This window comes from Myxocyprinus asiaticus, chromosome 24 (genome assembly GCF_019703515.2).
Source record: "Myxocyprinus asiaticus isolate MX2 ecotype Aquarium Trade chromosome 24, UBuf_Myxa_2, whole genome shotgun sequence".
Lineage (NCBI taxonomy): Eukaryota > Metazoa > Chordata > Actinopteri > Cypriniformes > Catostomidae > Myxocyprinus > Myxocyprinus asiaticus.
The window spans coordinates 41618360-41636131 of NC_059367.1; the positions used below are offsets into that span (position 1 = coordinate 41618360).

Sequence of the window (17772 nt, forward strand, 5' to 3'; positions counted from 1 at the left end):
GATGCGTTTAAACAAACAGGTCTTTTATGACACCCAGAATGGCCACCCCTTCCCAAACCCACATGGAACAGTGAGAGCGCCTATCTTGCATGCTTTTTTCCCTCTAATAAATTGGCGTGTGGGATTACAACATCCTACATTGATTCATTCCACAGGCACACAAGTCAGTACTATTGTAATAGTTATTTGTTGTCTTTGATGTGTGCAGTATGACTTACAGTCACAATAAATGAAAATCCTAACCGATTTGTTTGCAGTCAGGTTTGGTTTTAATGGATTATTGGTTAACTTTTCTTCAGGAAGTGGGCCGAATGAAAATTGAGCTGTTTGCTGACATTGTTCCGAAGACTGCAGAAAACTTTCGGTAAGATTCCAAAGTCCTTTCATGTACAAATGCTAGCGAGTGAAAGGGTATGTTTTTATGCAAAATGTTTGTTTTGTTTTTTACCACCACATACAATTAGAAGAATCAGTTAATTTCAATGCATAATCTAGATTTTGGCTTGTTGTCATTACACAGAGATGTAAATTAGTTTTTCTTTTTACAGGCAGTTTTGTACTGGAGAATTCAAGTAAGTCAGTCTTGGAATTTTTGTGGGTTAATTAAAGGCTGTGTTGCTTTATTCACATGTTACCCATAATTACACATTTTCCTATAAGAAAACACGTAAAATATATTGTTACAGTCAGTGCCGGGCTGCCTGTCCTGCATATTAAGTGACATAAGCGACCGCATAGGGTCCTGTGATCACCGGGGACCCCCTACCACAGGTTTAGTACAGCAGGGTGACTATTTGCACTAAGATTTCCAATAAGAACACTACTCACTTAATCTCAGTAACCATCCTGTTATTTGACACTTTCACTCATTGATTAAAGTAAACATGGCTGACTGTGAATACTAAATTTCTACAATAGCATCTGAAACTGAAAACTATTGATTTTAAATGATGCTGCATCCAAGACGCTAGGTGTCAGTGTAAGTCCAAGATGACACAAAGACAAGTTACTGAGTGCACCTTTTAAAATAAAAAATAGACTTTCGCAATACTGTAGATATTGTTGACTTTTTGTATGACAAATTGCTTACTATTTTACTCATTTGTAAGTCACTTTGGATACAAAATTATGCTTAATGACTAAATGTAAATTAAGGGAAATAAAGTCACAATTGTGAGAAGTTAATAATCTTAGTCGAAATCCAGCTTCCATATTATAATGATATTATAGTATGTGTCTTAAAGTGGTAGAAGCTTTCTTTTAATTATGTGCAGCTTTACACACAACACAGCTCTGACTTTGCTTTCAGAGTTTGACTGTGAAGTAGGCCTGTAAATTAAAATTTTTACAGTGCAGGCAATATGTTATTCAAATCCTTCTGGTAAATCAAATGAATAAATCCATGTGCTCCCTTTTGTTGTACTCCAATATTGGTTATGGTACAAGCCTATGCAACTTAGGTGTACATGTTTGCAGGGAGGCCCTATTTTTTAAATCTGCTTAGGGCCCCCAAAATGCTAGGGTCGGCCCTGGTTACAGTCCAAATGTTGTTTACTCAGCTCTTTCTTCCTGATCCTGAAATGTTCCCGGTCTTGTTCATTTGCATGTGCATTCTTTTTCAATGCAGGAAGGATGGTGTGCCTGTCGGCTATAAAGGCTGCACATTTCATCGGTGAGACACTTTAGTCAGTGTTGTGTAAGGTGAAGTGTGTTATTTATTTATTTATTTATTTATTTGTTAATACTTTTCTCCTAATCCATCCTAATATGCAGAGACAACTAGAAGTAGGTTGATTTCCACAAACAGTGTAAACACTGGTTCTTTTGCACTTTTTTGAGAAACATTGGCTCAACAAAATGCAGCGGCGGCTGGTTGGAGGCAAGGGAAGCACAGCCTCCGCAAAAATTGCTTCAAATTGAACGTTGTTTTAATCAGTTTATTTACTAACATACACAACTCAGATGCCTTTAATGCAAAAATATGTTTTTCTATTTATTTGTCTTTCATGCACTGTAGGCAGTTGAGTTTTACTGTATGAATCGTATGAATGCCAGAGGAGGCTGATGGCATAAAGCCTCCTCTCAATAGTAAACTGACCAATCAAAATGGATATTCAAATGGAGCAACGCCATCTGGTTCCATTCAAAAAGCTTCCAAAAAAGGCCAAACAGAGGCGAAATGAAATTTGCCTCCTCCCTCTTTCATAGCCGATCATTATCAGAGGTAACAATTCAAGCCAATCAGCTTTCAGTATCACGTTTAAACTTCATCAAGCCTGCTTGTGGATAATGCGACACGTGAAGAGAAGCTTTCAAAATATTCCGAAATTTAATTTCTTGTAATTAAGTAGGGGGGCTTCAAGGAAAAAAGGTTGGGAACCACTGATCTAAAACGTGAAAGACTGAACGACATGATCTCGTTTATATTTGACGCAATGAAGCAGTGGAAGGTTGAGTTCATACAGTAGCCTATTTGGTGAGTCCTCCATTTATTTATAAATGTTTGCATTGATCGTAGTTTGTATCTGATGCTGCTTCATTTGTTCCGTTCATTTGTTTTATTTACAAGTGTTGAGTTGGGGAGCGGAAAAAGTATAACAGATCTGTAGTTATCATGACCATTTTAAGATATCAGGGAGAGGACATCATCTGCATGTGTACAAGAGCATAATTGCCAGCAAAAAACATCATAATATTTTATATGTAGACCCACTGTCTTTCAATACTAATTTATATATTTGCCTCCTCGGAAAATTTCGTCACGGATCGCCACTGACCAAATGTGAGAGTTTTGGGTGGGACTGTCTGTTTAGCCGGACCAGTGGCAGATGGGAGGAGTGTTCTGGAAAACTGTTTGAAAACAATCATACACAGTTACACACACACTGCAAAACATTTTTAAAATTGTTACTTCCATGCAGAAATTGCTAGTACATTTATAACACACCATATTTTCAAGTCAAGGCCACAAACAGTTATTGGTGGCTTTAATGAGAAATTCTCAAGTAAAGTTTACTTTGCAATACTCTGTTTCAAGTAAATTTTACTCAGTCTTTGTTTGTACACTTTACTCAAGCAATGAAGCACTGATTTAAGCCTTGCTATTAAAAATGTACTAGAGTTCTAATGTACTTCGTCCTGTATCACATGACGCATACAAGCCTTCCGCAGGGAAGCTTAATACATGCTATGTAGTAACCTTGCATTACTGGCCATAGAAACAAGATACAGAGCTGTGCACACAGACCTGAACATTTGGTGCACAAAACACAATGATGGTAACAATCAACAGATTTTGACTTCTGATATCACAAAACAAGAAGTTACCAAACATAACAAAATCAACAATAAAAATGGTGTAATTTAACTTGCAAACAGTGAAACCATGCAAGCTCATTAATTATTCAAGCCCAGTGCATGCTGGGAACACCAGCTTTGAAAGTTAAATAAAATGTACTTTATTTTATTTACCTGTGAAATTTACTCAAATTATCGAATACATTTGACAAGGTTTTCTACTTTAGGATTGATACATGATGATGCATTGTAAAGATAACAAACAATAATATTTGCCTAATAGCTAGAGCATTAATTTTTACTGTTTGAATCAAGTACAAATGTAGAATTTAATTTTTTTCAAATTCATGCTTAAACTAATTTATTCAGTGTAGAAAGTACTTTATGATTGGTTTGGAAACAACCACTGATTACAACTGAGATTTCCTGCTTTCATTGGATAGTTGAAAAATGGTCATCCTGGTTTGAAAAGTTCCACAGATTGGGAAACGGCCATTATTCCGTAGAGACCTTTAGACCTGTATATACTTACCTCAAGTTATGTGGTTTGTTGAAAAGAGGTGTGTGTTTTTTCTAAATGAGGGCATACAAGTTTCTCCTGGCGAATGACAAAATGAGCAAAATAATGTGGCACTAAAATGTATGCTTTGGTCTCTTAGAATGTGCTCAAAGTTTTGTTGTTTTTGACTCATTGATCAAAATATGTATGTCTGGTTCAATGCAGGTTCAACACTCTGGGCCCGGATTCACAAAGATTTTTATCTTACCACTAGGAGTTCTCCAAAGGGTTCCTAGCTAGGAGTTTTTGCTTAAAACCCATTCACAAAACTTCTAAGAGCAAGTTTTACTAAGGAAATATTAAGATAAGAGTAAGGCAGAGTTGACCTCGTTGCTATAGATGATGTCACATTTTATTAGCGTGCTCTTTTAAATTCCAGTGATTGGAAGGCAGGGAACCGCTATTTGTCAGCTAAGACAGACAATGATATATACATACATAAAGATGACAGAAATTCCCAATTCATCCGTGCTGCACAGTTTTATTTTGATGTAGCTAGGGAGTACAGAGTTGTCAACCTTTATCTCCGGTGGGTTGTTTCAGTTTGTGGGAGAGGTACCTGCATCTTTAACTAAGATTACAATAATAAAAACACCCTCGTGATTCAGTTGACACCTTTTTTATAGGTCAATTCAATATTACAATATTGTATTATTAAAATACATCGACTCAATTGTGATTCAGGCGATTCCTTTTTAAAGGTCAGTGTAATAATAATATTCTAAAATATTGTTTTTAATGTGGATTGACAGCAGCAGCTATGCTTCGGATCATTTGTGAGTCACTCTTAGGGAGTTAGAAGTCCTCAGGACTTCTAAGCTGTCGTGGGTTTAGGAGCTATTTTTGCGTTAAAATGCTTCATGAATTACCCTTAGATGAAAAAGTTCTAAGTCCTAAACTTAGGAGTGACAAGCCTCTAATCTTTAAGTGTTGCTCCCAAACTTGCCTGTTAGGAGCTACTTTTAGCCATAAGAATTTTTGTGAATATGGACCCTGATTTGCAATTCAAATGCTAAACATGTCATAGACCTTATGTTATTGCCTATACAAATGACGGTTACAATTTCTAGTCAAGCGTCGCTATGATTTTTGGATTACTGGTCAGGTCATAATTTTTAGGTTCAATAAAATCACACTGTTGGTTGAGTCTATGTAACTGTGTTTTCTCTGTTGATTCTGGGATAGGAGAAAGTATTTCATCATCAAAAAAATTACACTCATCTAGTGGTTGACCGATATATCGTAGAGGCCAATAAATCTTCCCCTTTGGCCGTTTTGTTTCTTGAGGACACTGAGAATTGCCTGCTTGCATGTGATGCGTCTGAGACATGTACACGACCAGTCAGGGTTAATTTTGTTGTTACGTGCCATCGTGTTACTACAATAATAGACCGGTGTGCAACACAGTCTCATTTAAATGTTCCACATATGAGAGCCATGGCAGACGCGGTTGAGCTCAATGTTAAAGTGCTCACCTGTTGTATTGACGCTGATTACCCCCACTGGAGTCACGAGTTCGAATCCAGAGCGTGCTGAGTGACTCCAGCCAAGTCTCCTAAGCAAACAAATTGGCCCGGTTGCTAGGGAGGGTAGAGTCACATGGGGTAACCTCATTGTGGTCGCTATAATGTGTGGTTCTCGCTCTTGGTGGGGCACGTGGTGAGTTGTGCGTGGATGCCGCGGAGAATGGCATGGACCACCATGCGCGCTACGTCTCTGCGATAACGTGCTCAACAAGCCACGTGATAAGATATGCGGATTGACGGTCTCGGACACAGAGGCAACTGAGATTTGTCCTCCGCCACCCGGATTGAGGTGTGAGCCACTACACCACCACGAAGACTTTGAATTCACGAAGAATTGGGCATTCCAAATTGGGGAGAAAAGGGAAGAAAAAAAAAAGTGCTCGCCTGTTTCATTCTCCCTCTCTCTCCTCAACAGTTCCCTGTAACATTTAACTGTCTTGTTTAATGATAAAAAGGGCAAATATCAATAAAACTGACTTCCGGTTATGGCGGCGCTATTGTGAGATGTGGTACACGGAGCTCCCAAATAATTTAATCTAAATGATCCTCCCTGAAGACGTTTAACACGACGAAAGTACTTTCTTTAAAATAATAACTCTGTTGCACTTTGAACATTTCGATAAATATGCCGAATCCAAAGAAAACGGACAATAAGAAAGAAGATGCTCAAGATATGAGACTGCCATTATCGGACCCTCTGCCATGGTTCCATGCAGAAATGGAAAAGGGATTTCTCAGAATTCAGGAGTTAATCGACAGATGCCTGAGTAAGTTCACAGAATCCTTGGTGAAAATGAGTAATGAACTACAATCAATAAATCGGAGAATGGTGGAGGTAGAAACAAAGCAAACGGAGATGGAAGAAGCAGTAATGGGCCTTCACAAAGATGTCGCGGATGTCAAGTTGGCTATTGATGACGAAATTAAACAGCTGAAAGACAAAATTTATGAACTCGAAAATCAATCTTGACATCAGAATTTACGTCTTGTCGGTTTCCCAGAGGGAGTGGAAGGTAGAAACCCTGTGGATTTTTTGAAGGAAGGGCTACCTAAGATTCTGGGGAAGGAAGACGAGATGTACGAAATTGAAAGAGCCCATCGCACTTTGCAACAACGACCAGCGGAAAATGGCAAGCCACGGGCTGTTCTGAATCGTCTTCTTCGGTATGGAGACACACTTAAGATCCTCAATGCGGCTAGAGAAAAGGGCAAGCTCACCTATGGCAACTCTACTATCATGATATTTCGTGACATGTCATTGACCTTGTTCAGAAAGCGACAAGAATTCAGCGTGCTCAAAAGAATTCTACGTTATAACAACGTCACTTATGCCATGCTTCATCCTGCGACGTTGAGGATTCAGCTGCCGGAGGGACAAAGATCCTTTAACTCCAAAGCATCAGCAGAGACTTATCTTCGACAACATCATCCACACTTGACTGCCGGATAAGACACCAGCAAATGGCATATCAAAGAATTCTGGGGATCCATAAACTCTACTAAAGTAATCACCCAAAAACAATGCAAGAATAACTGTACCAAAGTAACAGGGGTGAGTGGTTTTTCTTTTGGATGAACATTAACGACACAATTCTGTCAACGGTAAACTATATATTTAAAATCTGGTTTGAGAAAAACATGATTTTATTTATCATATTTTGGACTTTGATCGGTTTCTTACCTCGATTGTAAAAAATTTTACTAAAATGTGTGAATTCCGGGATTATTTTGTAGTAGGTTTGTTCGAAGTAAATAATATGTTTTCTTGAAAGTACATAATACAAGTCAAACATTTGATGGGTTTGACAGTACTTGGGAGCTAGTTAGGTTGGACAAGGAAGAGGAAGTCAAGTTCGACTGTATGCTGCAGTGCACAATCAGTCATGGGGGTTCAAAGTTTCACACTTCGTTTGGGGAAGTGGTGGGAGTGGTAGGGGGGTCGGACAGAACACGGTTTAGTTATTTAATTTTGGGGCTGTTTAGAGATCATTTCTAGATGCAAATATAATGACTAATCTATAGTTAATGTCAAGTATACTGAATTATAAGTATGTTACTTGGAATGTCAATGAGTTAAATCAAAGACTTAAAAGGAAAAAAGTAAATTCAGTATTTGATTGAATTATGTGACTGTCTACCAAGAATATTGTCAGATCATGCCCCTTTGCTTATTTCAGTGCAACATTCCTCGGAATTGCGGAATTGTAAGCTTTGGCGATTTAGCAGCCGTTTAGTGAACAGTTCTGAAGCGTTGAGCTTCATAAATAATAATATAGACAACTTTACGATTACAAACAGGAATTCAGCTTCTTTGGGTATAATTTGGGAGGCTATGAAAGCATTCTTATGGGGCCAAATCATATATTATTCTTTCAGTAAGAAAAAAAAAACAATATCAAAATAGGTTACAATTACTCGAAAAAGAAATTTTATCAATGGAAAGAGAACATTTTAAGACTAAAGATGCTCAGCTGTTTCAACAATTGCAATCCAAAAAATTGGAATATAATATTTTGACATCCAAAGAAGCAGAAAATGCACTTCTCAGATCACGACAGAAGTATTATGAGCATGGGGATAAGATTGGAAAAGTATTAGCGTGGCAAATAAGAAAAGAAGAAATTAGTAAGACTATAACTACAATATGTTCGTCAGAAAATAAATGTATTAAACACCCTAAATTAATTAACTGATAATTCTTAGATTTTTATAAATAGCTGTACAAGTCTCAAGGAGTAGATGTAGCTGAAATCCAAAACTTTTTAAGCAAATTGGATATCCCAGTCTTATGTGATAATGACCGAGAAGAGATTCAATTTGCAGTTGTTGCACTGGCTGGAGGTAGAACATCTGGTTTGAACGGTTTCTCGATGGATTTTTATAAAACTTTTTTTTAGAAATGAGCCGATCCGATGCTTTCGATGTATACAGAGGCAATTCATAAAAAAGAATTACCAGAGACTTTAAATCAGGCTTTAATTACAGTTTTGCTGAAACCTGGCAAAGACACTAATCTATGTACCTCATATCGACCAATCTCACTGCTTAATTCTGACTATAAAATTCTCACTAAAATGATTGCGTTACGGTTAGAGCAGGTTTTGCCTAGTTTAAATCATATGGATCAAACTGGATTTATTAAAAATAGATCCTCCTTTGATAACATACAGAGGCTTATGAATATTATTTACTCTGCAAAACCAAAAGATTCTCTGGTGATTGCTCTTTCTTTGGATGCAGAAAAAGCTTTTGACCAAGTAGAATGGCCTTATTTGATAGCTATTTTGCAAAAAATGAATTTCGGCCCTAAATTTATTGATATGATTTGTATGTTGTATGGAGGTCCGTCGGCAACCGTCCGTACTAACTCCGATTTATCGTCGCACTTTAATTTGTCAAGGGGAGCCAGACAGGGATGTCCTCTATCTCCACTACTTTTTGCACTAGCGGTGGAACCCCTGGCCACTGCAATACGGGCACACTCATCAATCTATGGGCTAGAGATAGGAGGCTATGTACACAAAATATCACTGTACGCAGATGATATGTTATATCTAACTAACCCTGAATCATCTCTGCCTACCTTATCTCAATTATTGGAAAACTTTAGAGAAATATCTGGATATAAAATTTATATAAATAAAAGTGTTATGATGCCACTGAATGTGGCTGCAGAGAAAATGTCCTTAAATAACATCCCTTTTTAATGGAATTCAGAAAAGATTTTATTTAGGACTAAATATTCCTTCGAAGTTGGAAGAAGCATATTCTTTGAATTATTCCCCATTACTTAAAAAGGTAATGAGAGACCTGGAAAGATGGAACTCACTACCGTTATCACTAATTGGCAGGATAAATTGCATAAAAATGAACGTTCTTCCTAAATTTTTATATTTATTTCAAACTCTTCTGATTTCTATCCCACAAAAGTTTTTTAATAATCTTAATAGCTCGATTAGAAAATGTATTTGGAATAATAAAACTCGGAGTGTTAAACTTAAGACATTACACATGGCATTTAAAAAAGGTGGATTACAACTCCCAGATTTTTTTGCTTTATTTCTGGGCAGCACATATGAGAGCGTTATGGTTTTGGCAGATGAATAGTACATCTGCACCTGCATAGATACAAATTGAAAAATATCATGCAGGAGAAATACCTCTAGACAAGGCTTTATTCATTCTCCTGACTTGTGTTATGAAGAAGGTTAATAACTAATTCATTAAACACACTTGCAAATTGGGGTTTGAGATCAAGAAAAAATGTATATATCTACTACCAGTATATAACAATACTCCATTTCATTGCAACCCGGCTCTTCCTAAGGGTATTAAAAGATGGGATAACACAGTGTTGGTATGAAAAGGGCATTCAAGTGTTTGGAGATTTATATGAGGAGGACACACTCATGACATTTGAACAATTGAGAACAAAGTTTTATCTTCCAGTTTTTTAAATATTTACAGGTGAGACATTATATTACTACTTTACAAGGAGGTCATTTAAGGTCTCTCTCCTCACTCTCAATAGACAATATTATAAGAGAGAAAAAAGTGTCCAAAGGCTTTGTGTCTTATATGTATACCAACTTTATTGACTTGTATGGGGAGGATGTATCATTTTCTAGACTTAAATGGGAAAAAGATCTGGAATGTACTTTTGAACAAGATACTTGGGAATTAATTTGTAAAAAAGCTTTAACATTTTCATATAAGAGTAGGCATAGATTAATACAGTTTAATATTATACACAGGGTATACCACACACCTGAAAGATTACACAAGATAAGTGATTCATATTCAGAATGTTGTCCTAAATGTAAAACAGAGGTTGGTACATTATTGCATATGTTTTGGACTTGTTCGGAACTTGAAACCTATTGGAGAAATATAATACAAACTATTGACAAGATTATTAATGTTAAGCTTCTATCTGATCCGAGATTTATGTTATTGGGGGATGAATCAGTCCTCCAACTTGATCTAAGGAAGAATTTTGTTAAGATGGCTCTGATAGCAGCAAAGAAATGTATAGCTATACAATGGAAATCAGAAGAACCACCCAGTCATATTGTATGGCTTAGAGAATTTTCGTCCTATGTTCCTTTTGAAAAAAATAATGTTTAATCTAAAAATAAAAAACAAATCACCAATGTTTGAAAAGACTTGGGGCAAATTTATTGAATATATGAATAATTTGGATGTTACATTGATTGAAAATGCTGATGTGATAATGTAACTCTTCTTTACTTTAACCTGTTTTTTTTTTTTGTTTTTTTTTAGCTTAATGCCTTGTAATAATGTCCAATTAAGTGTTCTGTCTATTGAGGGGTGGGATAGGGGTGGGAGGGTGATTAGATAAGATTGTTTACTTGTATACTGAACTGATTCTGTAAATTGTTTATATGAAAATAATAAATATATTGATAAAAACAAATATCAATAAAACTAATATCATGTACCGTCTGCAAATATGTGCATATCTCATTTAAATAGATGTAATAAACCAACCTCACACAAATTTAGCAGATCCAGCATCCTGTGGAGCGCTCATAAATCTTCCTCTGAAGTGTGTATTCTATCAGCCAGAATCAAAAACTTCAGGATCAGGATCAAAAGTTCCTCTGATTCCCAAATCATGATGGTCACTCCGTAACAATCCAAGCAGGTGATCCAGGTCGTTTAAACTGTCAGGAGATTGCTGCTCACACTGGACCCGCACGAGTGTGTGAGTGCAACTTCAAAGTAAAAGTGCTTCACGTGCACTATGAGTAAATGTCTCCTTCATTACGCACTGTATGTGCAGTTGGTTTGATTTGGTATTTTTTTAGAAAATGCGATTGATAACGTGGACGTGCCATCCATGGTTGCTGGACTAATGTGTGTACTGTTATTTCCTTCTTCCTAATATATTAACACTTTCTTCATGTGCAAATAAATTACTAAAATTTGATGACTAAACAGAAATCAGAAGAAACTGCTATATACCAATATTATTTTTTTTAATTCTTTTTACAAAGTTAAAGTTTAGTGTGAAATTGAGTAAATATAGTGCTATATAAGAGTTTATTCATTTTTTAGCTATTTTATGTTTGTTATTTACTATATTAAATTGTGTGATATATTGGCATTGTATAGTCCTATCGGCCACCCTGCTCTCTGGATATCGGCTTCGGCCATTAAAAAAACCCATATCGGTTGACCACTATAATCGTAACCTTTAAACTCAATAAAAATGATTTAAATGCTTGAGTTACCATTGTATTTTTAATTTGCAAGCTGCTAGTATCTCATAATGTTCATTGCAAATGAATTGTTTGAATGTGTGTTCTGTTCTATTGTCAGGGTAATAAAGGACTTCATGATCCAGGGTGGTGATTTTGTCAATGTAAGTTTTGCATTATGATCCAGATAATAGTGTTCCATTTATTTTCCAGGTGTATGGCTTTGACATGTTTCAGAAGTTATTTTCATAAGTAGAGCAAACAGTGTATGCTGACTGTTTGCTTACTTCCATCTGTTCAAATACAGTATATAAAAGTCTAAATTTATGATGTCGTTGTTTTGCTGTGACCTTATATTTGCAATTAATTCTTTGGTATTAATGTCTTCATAATAGAGCTGGGCTATATAGATAAAAAAAACTAAATTAAACAACGGACATTGTCAAAAGGCTGTAAAATATTGAGAAGGGCCTTTTTCTCAATGTTTATGTTTTACTTTAACTATGAAATGGTTAACGAACTAGTTTTTGCTCTAAGGTTTTTTCAGCGATTGTGGCTAATTACATTGAAAATGATTAATGCAAGAAGTAAAATACAATTAAAGGAATAGTTAAGCAAAAAATTCACATTTTGTCATAATTTACTTAACCTCATGTCGTTCCAAAACCATTTGACTTTCTTATGTTTAACACAAAAGATGTTTTAAGAAATCACAGTCCATCTTTTCAATACAATAACAGTGAATAGTGACTCACTTTAAAGCTTAAAAAAGAACCCCAAAGTATCATAAAAGTTGTCCATGTGACTCGTGCAACATATTCCAAGTCTTCTGAAGGCATGCGACAACCCGAAATTGAAGTCATTTTTCAGTGAAAATCTAATGAAAGAAGCTTTCTTGCAGCAGCATGCTTGTTCACATGTATGGACTACTTTTATGATACTGAAAGATCCATATAGTGTATCTTTCTGATAGATTTAGTGTATTTGCCTCTGTAATACACTATAATGCCATTGGACATTCCATATAATACAATGCTCTTGTTTTTGCAGACATTTGTATGCTTGTTTGTTATCATACACCAACAAACAACTTGAAGGACAAATGTCAAATCTAGATTAAAAAGTGTTACATTTGAGAGCTCTTATACAGTTGTGCCCAAACATATTGGAACCCTTGATAAATATGAGCAAAGAAGGCTGTGAAAAATATCTCATTGTTTATCCTTTTGATCTTTCATTCAAAATATTCACAAAAATCTATACTCTAAGGGACATCAAACAATTGCAAACACACAAGCTTTATTTAAAAATAAAATAAAATATATATATATATATATATATATATATATATATATATATATATATATATATATATATATATATATATGTTTATTTTTATTTATTTATTTTTTTGTCAAATATATGTGTGGCACAATTATTGCTACCCTTTTATTCAATACTTTGTGCAACCTCCCTTTGCCAAGATAACAGCTCTGAGTCTTCTCCTATAATGCCTAATGAGGTTGGAAAACACATGGCAAGGGATCTGAGACCATTCCTCCATACAGAATCTCTCCAGATCCTTCAAATTCTGAGGTCCACACTGGTGGACTCTCCACTTCAGTTCACCCCACAGGTTATCTATGGGGTTCATGTCAGGGGACTGGGATGGCTATGGCAGAACCTTGATTTTGTGGTCAGTGAACCATTTTTGTGTTGATTTTGATGTTTGTTTTAGATCATTGTCCTGCTGGAAGATCCATCCACGGCCCATTTTAAGCTTTCTGGAAGAGTCAGTCAGGTTTTTATTTTTTTTTATCTGTTGGCATTTGATAAAGTCCATGATGCCATGTATCCGAACAAGATGTCCTGGACCTCTGGCATAAAAACAGCCCCACAACGTTAAAAATCCACCACCATATTTAACCGTGGGCATGAGGAAGTTGTCCATATGGCTACCTCTCTGTGTGCGCCAAACCCATCTCTTTTGTTTGCTGCCAAAAAGCTCTATTTTTGTATCACTGACCATAGAACCCGGTCCCATTTGAAGTTCCAGTAGTGTCTGGCAAACTGAAGACGCTTGAGTTTGTTGTTGGATGAGAGCAGAGGCTTTTTACTTGAAACCCTCCAAAACAACTTGTAGGTGACTTCTGATTGTAGTTTTGGAGACTTTCTGACCCCAAGCTGTGATCCTTGGAGAATTTTTGGCCACTCGACCCATCCTCCTGACTGTGCCTGGAGACAGTATAGACACACGTCCTCTTCCAGGCCGATTCTTAACATCTCCAGTTGATTGGAACTTCTTAATTATTGCTCTGATGGTGGAAATGGGCATTTTGAATGCTTTAGCTATTTTTTTATAGCAACTTCCCATTTTGTGAAGCTCAACAACCTTTTGCCGCACATCATAACTTTATTCTTTGGTCTTACCCATTGTGACGGATGACTGTTGGCTTGTGTGTTACCTCATATTTATACCCCTGTGAAACAGGAAGTCATGGCTGAATAATTGTCTGTTCCTAGTCACCCAGGTGTACTAAAAAATGTAAAATATAAATGGGAATATACTTCAGATATATTTTACTCATAAGAATTTCTAGGGGTGCCAATAATTGTGGAAAAATATTTAATTATGAGATTCCTCTCCTACACCCCCCAATTAAAGGTTAGATTATTGTAAATATTTTGAATGAAAGATCAAAAGGATAAGAAAAGACATTTTGTAGACATTTCATTCACAGCCCTCTTTGCACATATTTACCAAGGGTGCCAATATTTTTGGCCACAACTGTACATATGAATCAACAATGCAAACTAAGTACCTTTTTTATACAGTTGAGAAGCCTAAAACCATTTTTTATGTGATTTCTACATGGATAAGCTAAAGGCCAAAATAAACAGACCATAAGAATCATTGCTGTGTTTCAGTTTAATATATAATTGCGTTAGTTCAAGTAAACCATCATTTCCTCCTTAATCAGACTTAATATTGTGTTGTTTTATTGCTTCTCTTAAGATACTTCTGCTAAGGTCAAGACACTAGTGGATGTGAAGGGCATTTTACATGTAGTTTTTTCTTAAACATTCTGTATTATCTGTGCGTTACTTATTTTTAGTAGAGCGTGTTCTTAAATGTATCCAGATCATTACAATCTATCTGGCCTCCTTCCACATTATTCTATTCTTATTTATTTTTTGATAGTTGAATTGAGTCATTAGTCAAAGTTTTTAGTTTTTTTACAGGCTTCTTAGCCTAGTTTATTTAATGGACTGTGGAGAGAGACATGAAATTTCATGTAAGCAAACTACTGTTCCATTGCTGCAACTACAAAGCATAATTTTTATTCAGTTACAGACTTCTCAGAAATGGTAGATAGTCATGTATGCTATTAAAGTTTCAAGTAATAAGACTTTTTCATGAAAGTGACCTTGGCAAAAGTGTTTTAATGAATGTGCAAAAAGAACTTATTGTTCGGGGCAGATTGTTTATTTTGTCTGTCTATAGAGGCCATAGGGTCCTACTGCACTTATAAGAGGACACACTGAATAGATCCACACAATTCCTGTTTTTTAAAGTGTCTAGTTCAAACACACACTTTAATGAGTGATTGCCTTGTAAGAGACCTTGATGAAACCCTACCCTGAGACCCTGAGTGTGATATTAAGCGCTATTGTCCTGCCCTCTCAGGGTGATGGGACTGGCATCTGCAGTATCTACAGAGGACCATTTGCAGATGAGAACTTCCGAATGAAACACTCTGGCCCAGGACTCTTGTCAATGGTAAAGCTGCCATACACACACTTTAAAAGAGTACAATTTTAGATTAATGGTGCTTGAATTTCCCTATTGTCGAATACTGTTAGTTATTACAACGTCAGAATGCTCCAAAGCTAAAGTAGTGAATCTTACGAAGAACATGTCCGAGTCATATTTTACCCCAAAATAAAAAAACATTTTTGAAGAAGAATAAGGAGCCTAAATCCTAAGCCTGATTTGGGACCATTAATATTTTTTGCATTTGGAAAAATTACTAACAGCAGGAATGCGCTCCTTCGTTGTTTGAATCCAGCTGAACTTATTCGCCACACATAAATGTGTGTTTCTTCAACTTCATGTCCCAGGGATGGATTTTCATTAAAACATTCACATTAAAACTAACTTGGAAACTTTTTACCAGGCCTTCATCATTTATTTTTGGTACTTTTCAAATGCATTGTCAGATTTTACTTTCAATATTAAACTACGAAAATCCATTCTAAAAATACAAATTATTACATGTTTAAAACTATTACAATCTAAAAAGGTGTGAAATAACAAATCATTTTAATATTGATTGTGTGAAAACTGATTTTATCAATTTTACATTTCACTGCTGTGAAATGTAGGTTGACTTTACTTTAGCTATAACTGGTAAGTGTTGTTGGGCACATGGGCGCATGTGGGCTCCATTTTGCGGGTGTAATGTCCACGGAGGGGTGCCAAAAGAGAGTAGTTTTCAGCTGTACAGGCTGTAAATGCCTGTTCACACCAAGTCCATTTTTACGATACGAATGTTCATTTCGAACAAGTTTTTGAATGGTAAGAATGGATTCTGATGGCGCTATTCATACGGGTCCGACAAATCCGAAGGTTGTTTTTTTATGGAGAGTGGTCTGATTTTTCTTTTTACACTGCGTTGAAAACTGACTGACCAATGAGAAGAGAGCTTTTTGTCATTTTCTGCTCAAACCAGCGCGTTGGTGGTGCTAATCAACTGCCAAACACCGGCAATGGACGTACTGGTTTTACACCCCCCCCCCCCAAAAATTATATTCTTAAAAATAAATAGTTGCAGTTCTTGAACGATGAACTCTTTGTACTGCAAACATAAGCCCGCTCTGTTTTTTAAAGTCTGCTTATGGTGTCTTGTCTTAATGTGCATTATTTAATATGTATATAACTGTGCCTGTGATATTCTCATGGCATTAAAAAATAGCAGCGAGGTTCAGCAGTTTGTTTGCACTAAGCTCGTAGTAAAATGTCCCAAAAAAACATTTGTTACATGCAATGTTATACTGTAGGCAAATGAATTGCAGAACCACACTGCTATTTTTAATTTTTTCTTTTATATTATTTTTAATATTATGCATCCGATTTTATTCTAAACTGTTATTCTTAACGTACGTTATTCCATGTGTATTTATATCACTGTACCTTGTGTTATATTATCCAGGCATTATAAAAAGAGAAGTTGGTTTCGGGAGTCCATTTGGAATATACTCGTAGCAAATTACTTGTGCAAATAAATACGCAACAGTGCTCTACTCATCTCACTTGCATAAAAAACATCGATTATATACTCCTCAAAATGCATCAACACCATGGAAAGAATCTAATTAAACAGTTATGCCAAATTAGGTAAATAAATGCTTGAACAGTGTTCAATATATTCATTTTTTAACTGGTATAAATGTTTGTAGAACAACAACAGCACTGCCTACTATACAGGGAACTCTGTGTGAATAGACCTTCCATCAGAAGTTCATCTCGCAAAATCGTCATGGATTTGGTGTGAACAGGCCTTTATACAGTGAAGAGGAATGCATCAATTATAAGCTGTATCCCCCAACCCTAAACCTAAACCTAACCATAAGTGGAGTAAAAATGCAACCTATGAATCGCGCTAGTAACTGATTGTGCAAACGCAATTGCTTTCTGGTTTGAATGTGCAATCCGAACCCTGGTCTCCCATGCTGGTAAAGCTAGCGCCACAAGGGAAGGTAAACACACTGGAGCCGATGCAGAAATTTCTGATAGATTTAGTGAGGAGGCATAATGTGGCCGATCCTAGGGTACTGTAAGTCTCGGAAACTGACTTCTCGTGTGATCACGTGATGTATAAATAATACTTTTCAATGAAAATAATATATTGTTGCTCTTTCACATTACAGTACTGACACTGGTTTTTTTTATATTATCATATAATGTTATTGTTTAATCTATGTTGCTTCCAGTCATTAAGTTAATGTTGTTGCTTTTTTCCTATAGGCCAACAGTGGGCCAGGAACAAACGGCTGTCAGTTTTTTATTACCTGCACAAAGTGTGACTGGTTGGATGGGAAACATGTGGTATTTGGTAAGTTGGACAAATCCAATCTTATATACTATAATAATAATACTCATCAT

The 17772-nt window shown here is 36.0% G+C and overlaps 1 protein-coding gene across 5 annotated transcripts in view; it reads left to right on the top strand.

Annotated features, from left to right (window-relative positions):
- The window catches only part of LOC127415189 (peptidyl-prolyl cis-trans isomerase H), a 36369-nt gene that overhangs the window by 17891 nt on the left and 706 nt on the right, over nucleotides 1-17772 (top strand). For 3 of the 5 annotated variants that reach the window (XM_051653823.1, XM_051653824.1, XM_051653826.1), the window contains 6 exons: nucleotides 300-364; nucleotides 549-572; nucleotides 1628-1672; nucleotides 11728-11770; nucleotides 15295-15387; nucleotides 17635-17722. In XM_051653823.1, coding sequence (XP_051509783.1) covers nucleotides 300-364; nucleotides 549-572; nucleotides 1628-1672; nucleotides 11728-11770; nucleotides 15295-15387; nucleotides 17635-17722 — 358 coding nt within the window. The remainder of the gene's footprint in view (nucleotides 1-299; nucleotides 365-548; nucleotides 573-1627; nucleotides 1673-11727; nucleotides 11771-15294; nucleotides 15388-17634; nucleotides 17723-17772) is intronic. The other 2 variants (XM_051653825.1, XM_051653827.1) reach the window with 1 other exon arrangement.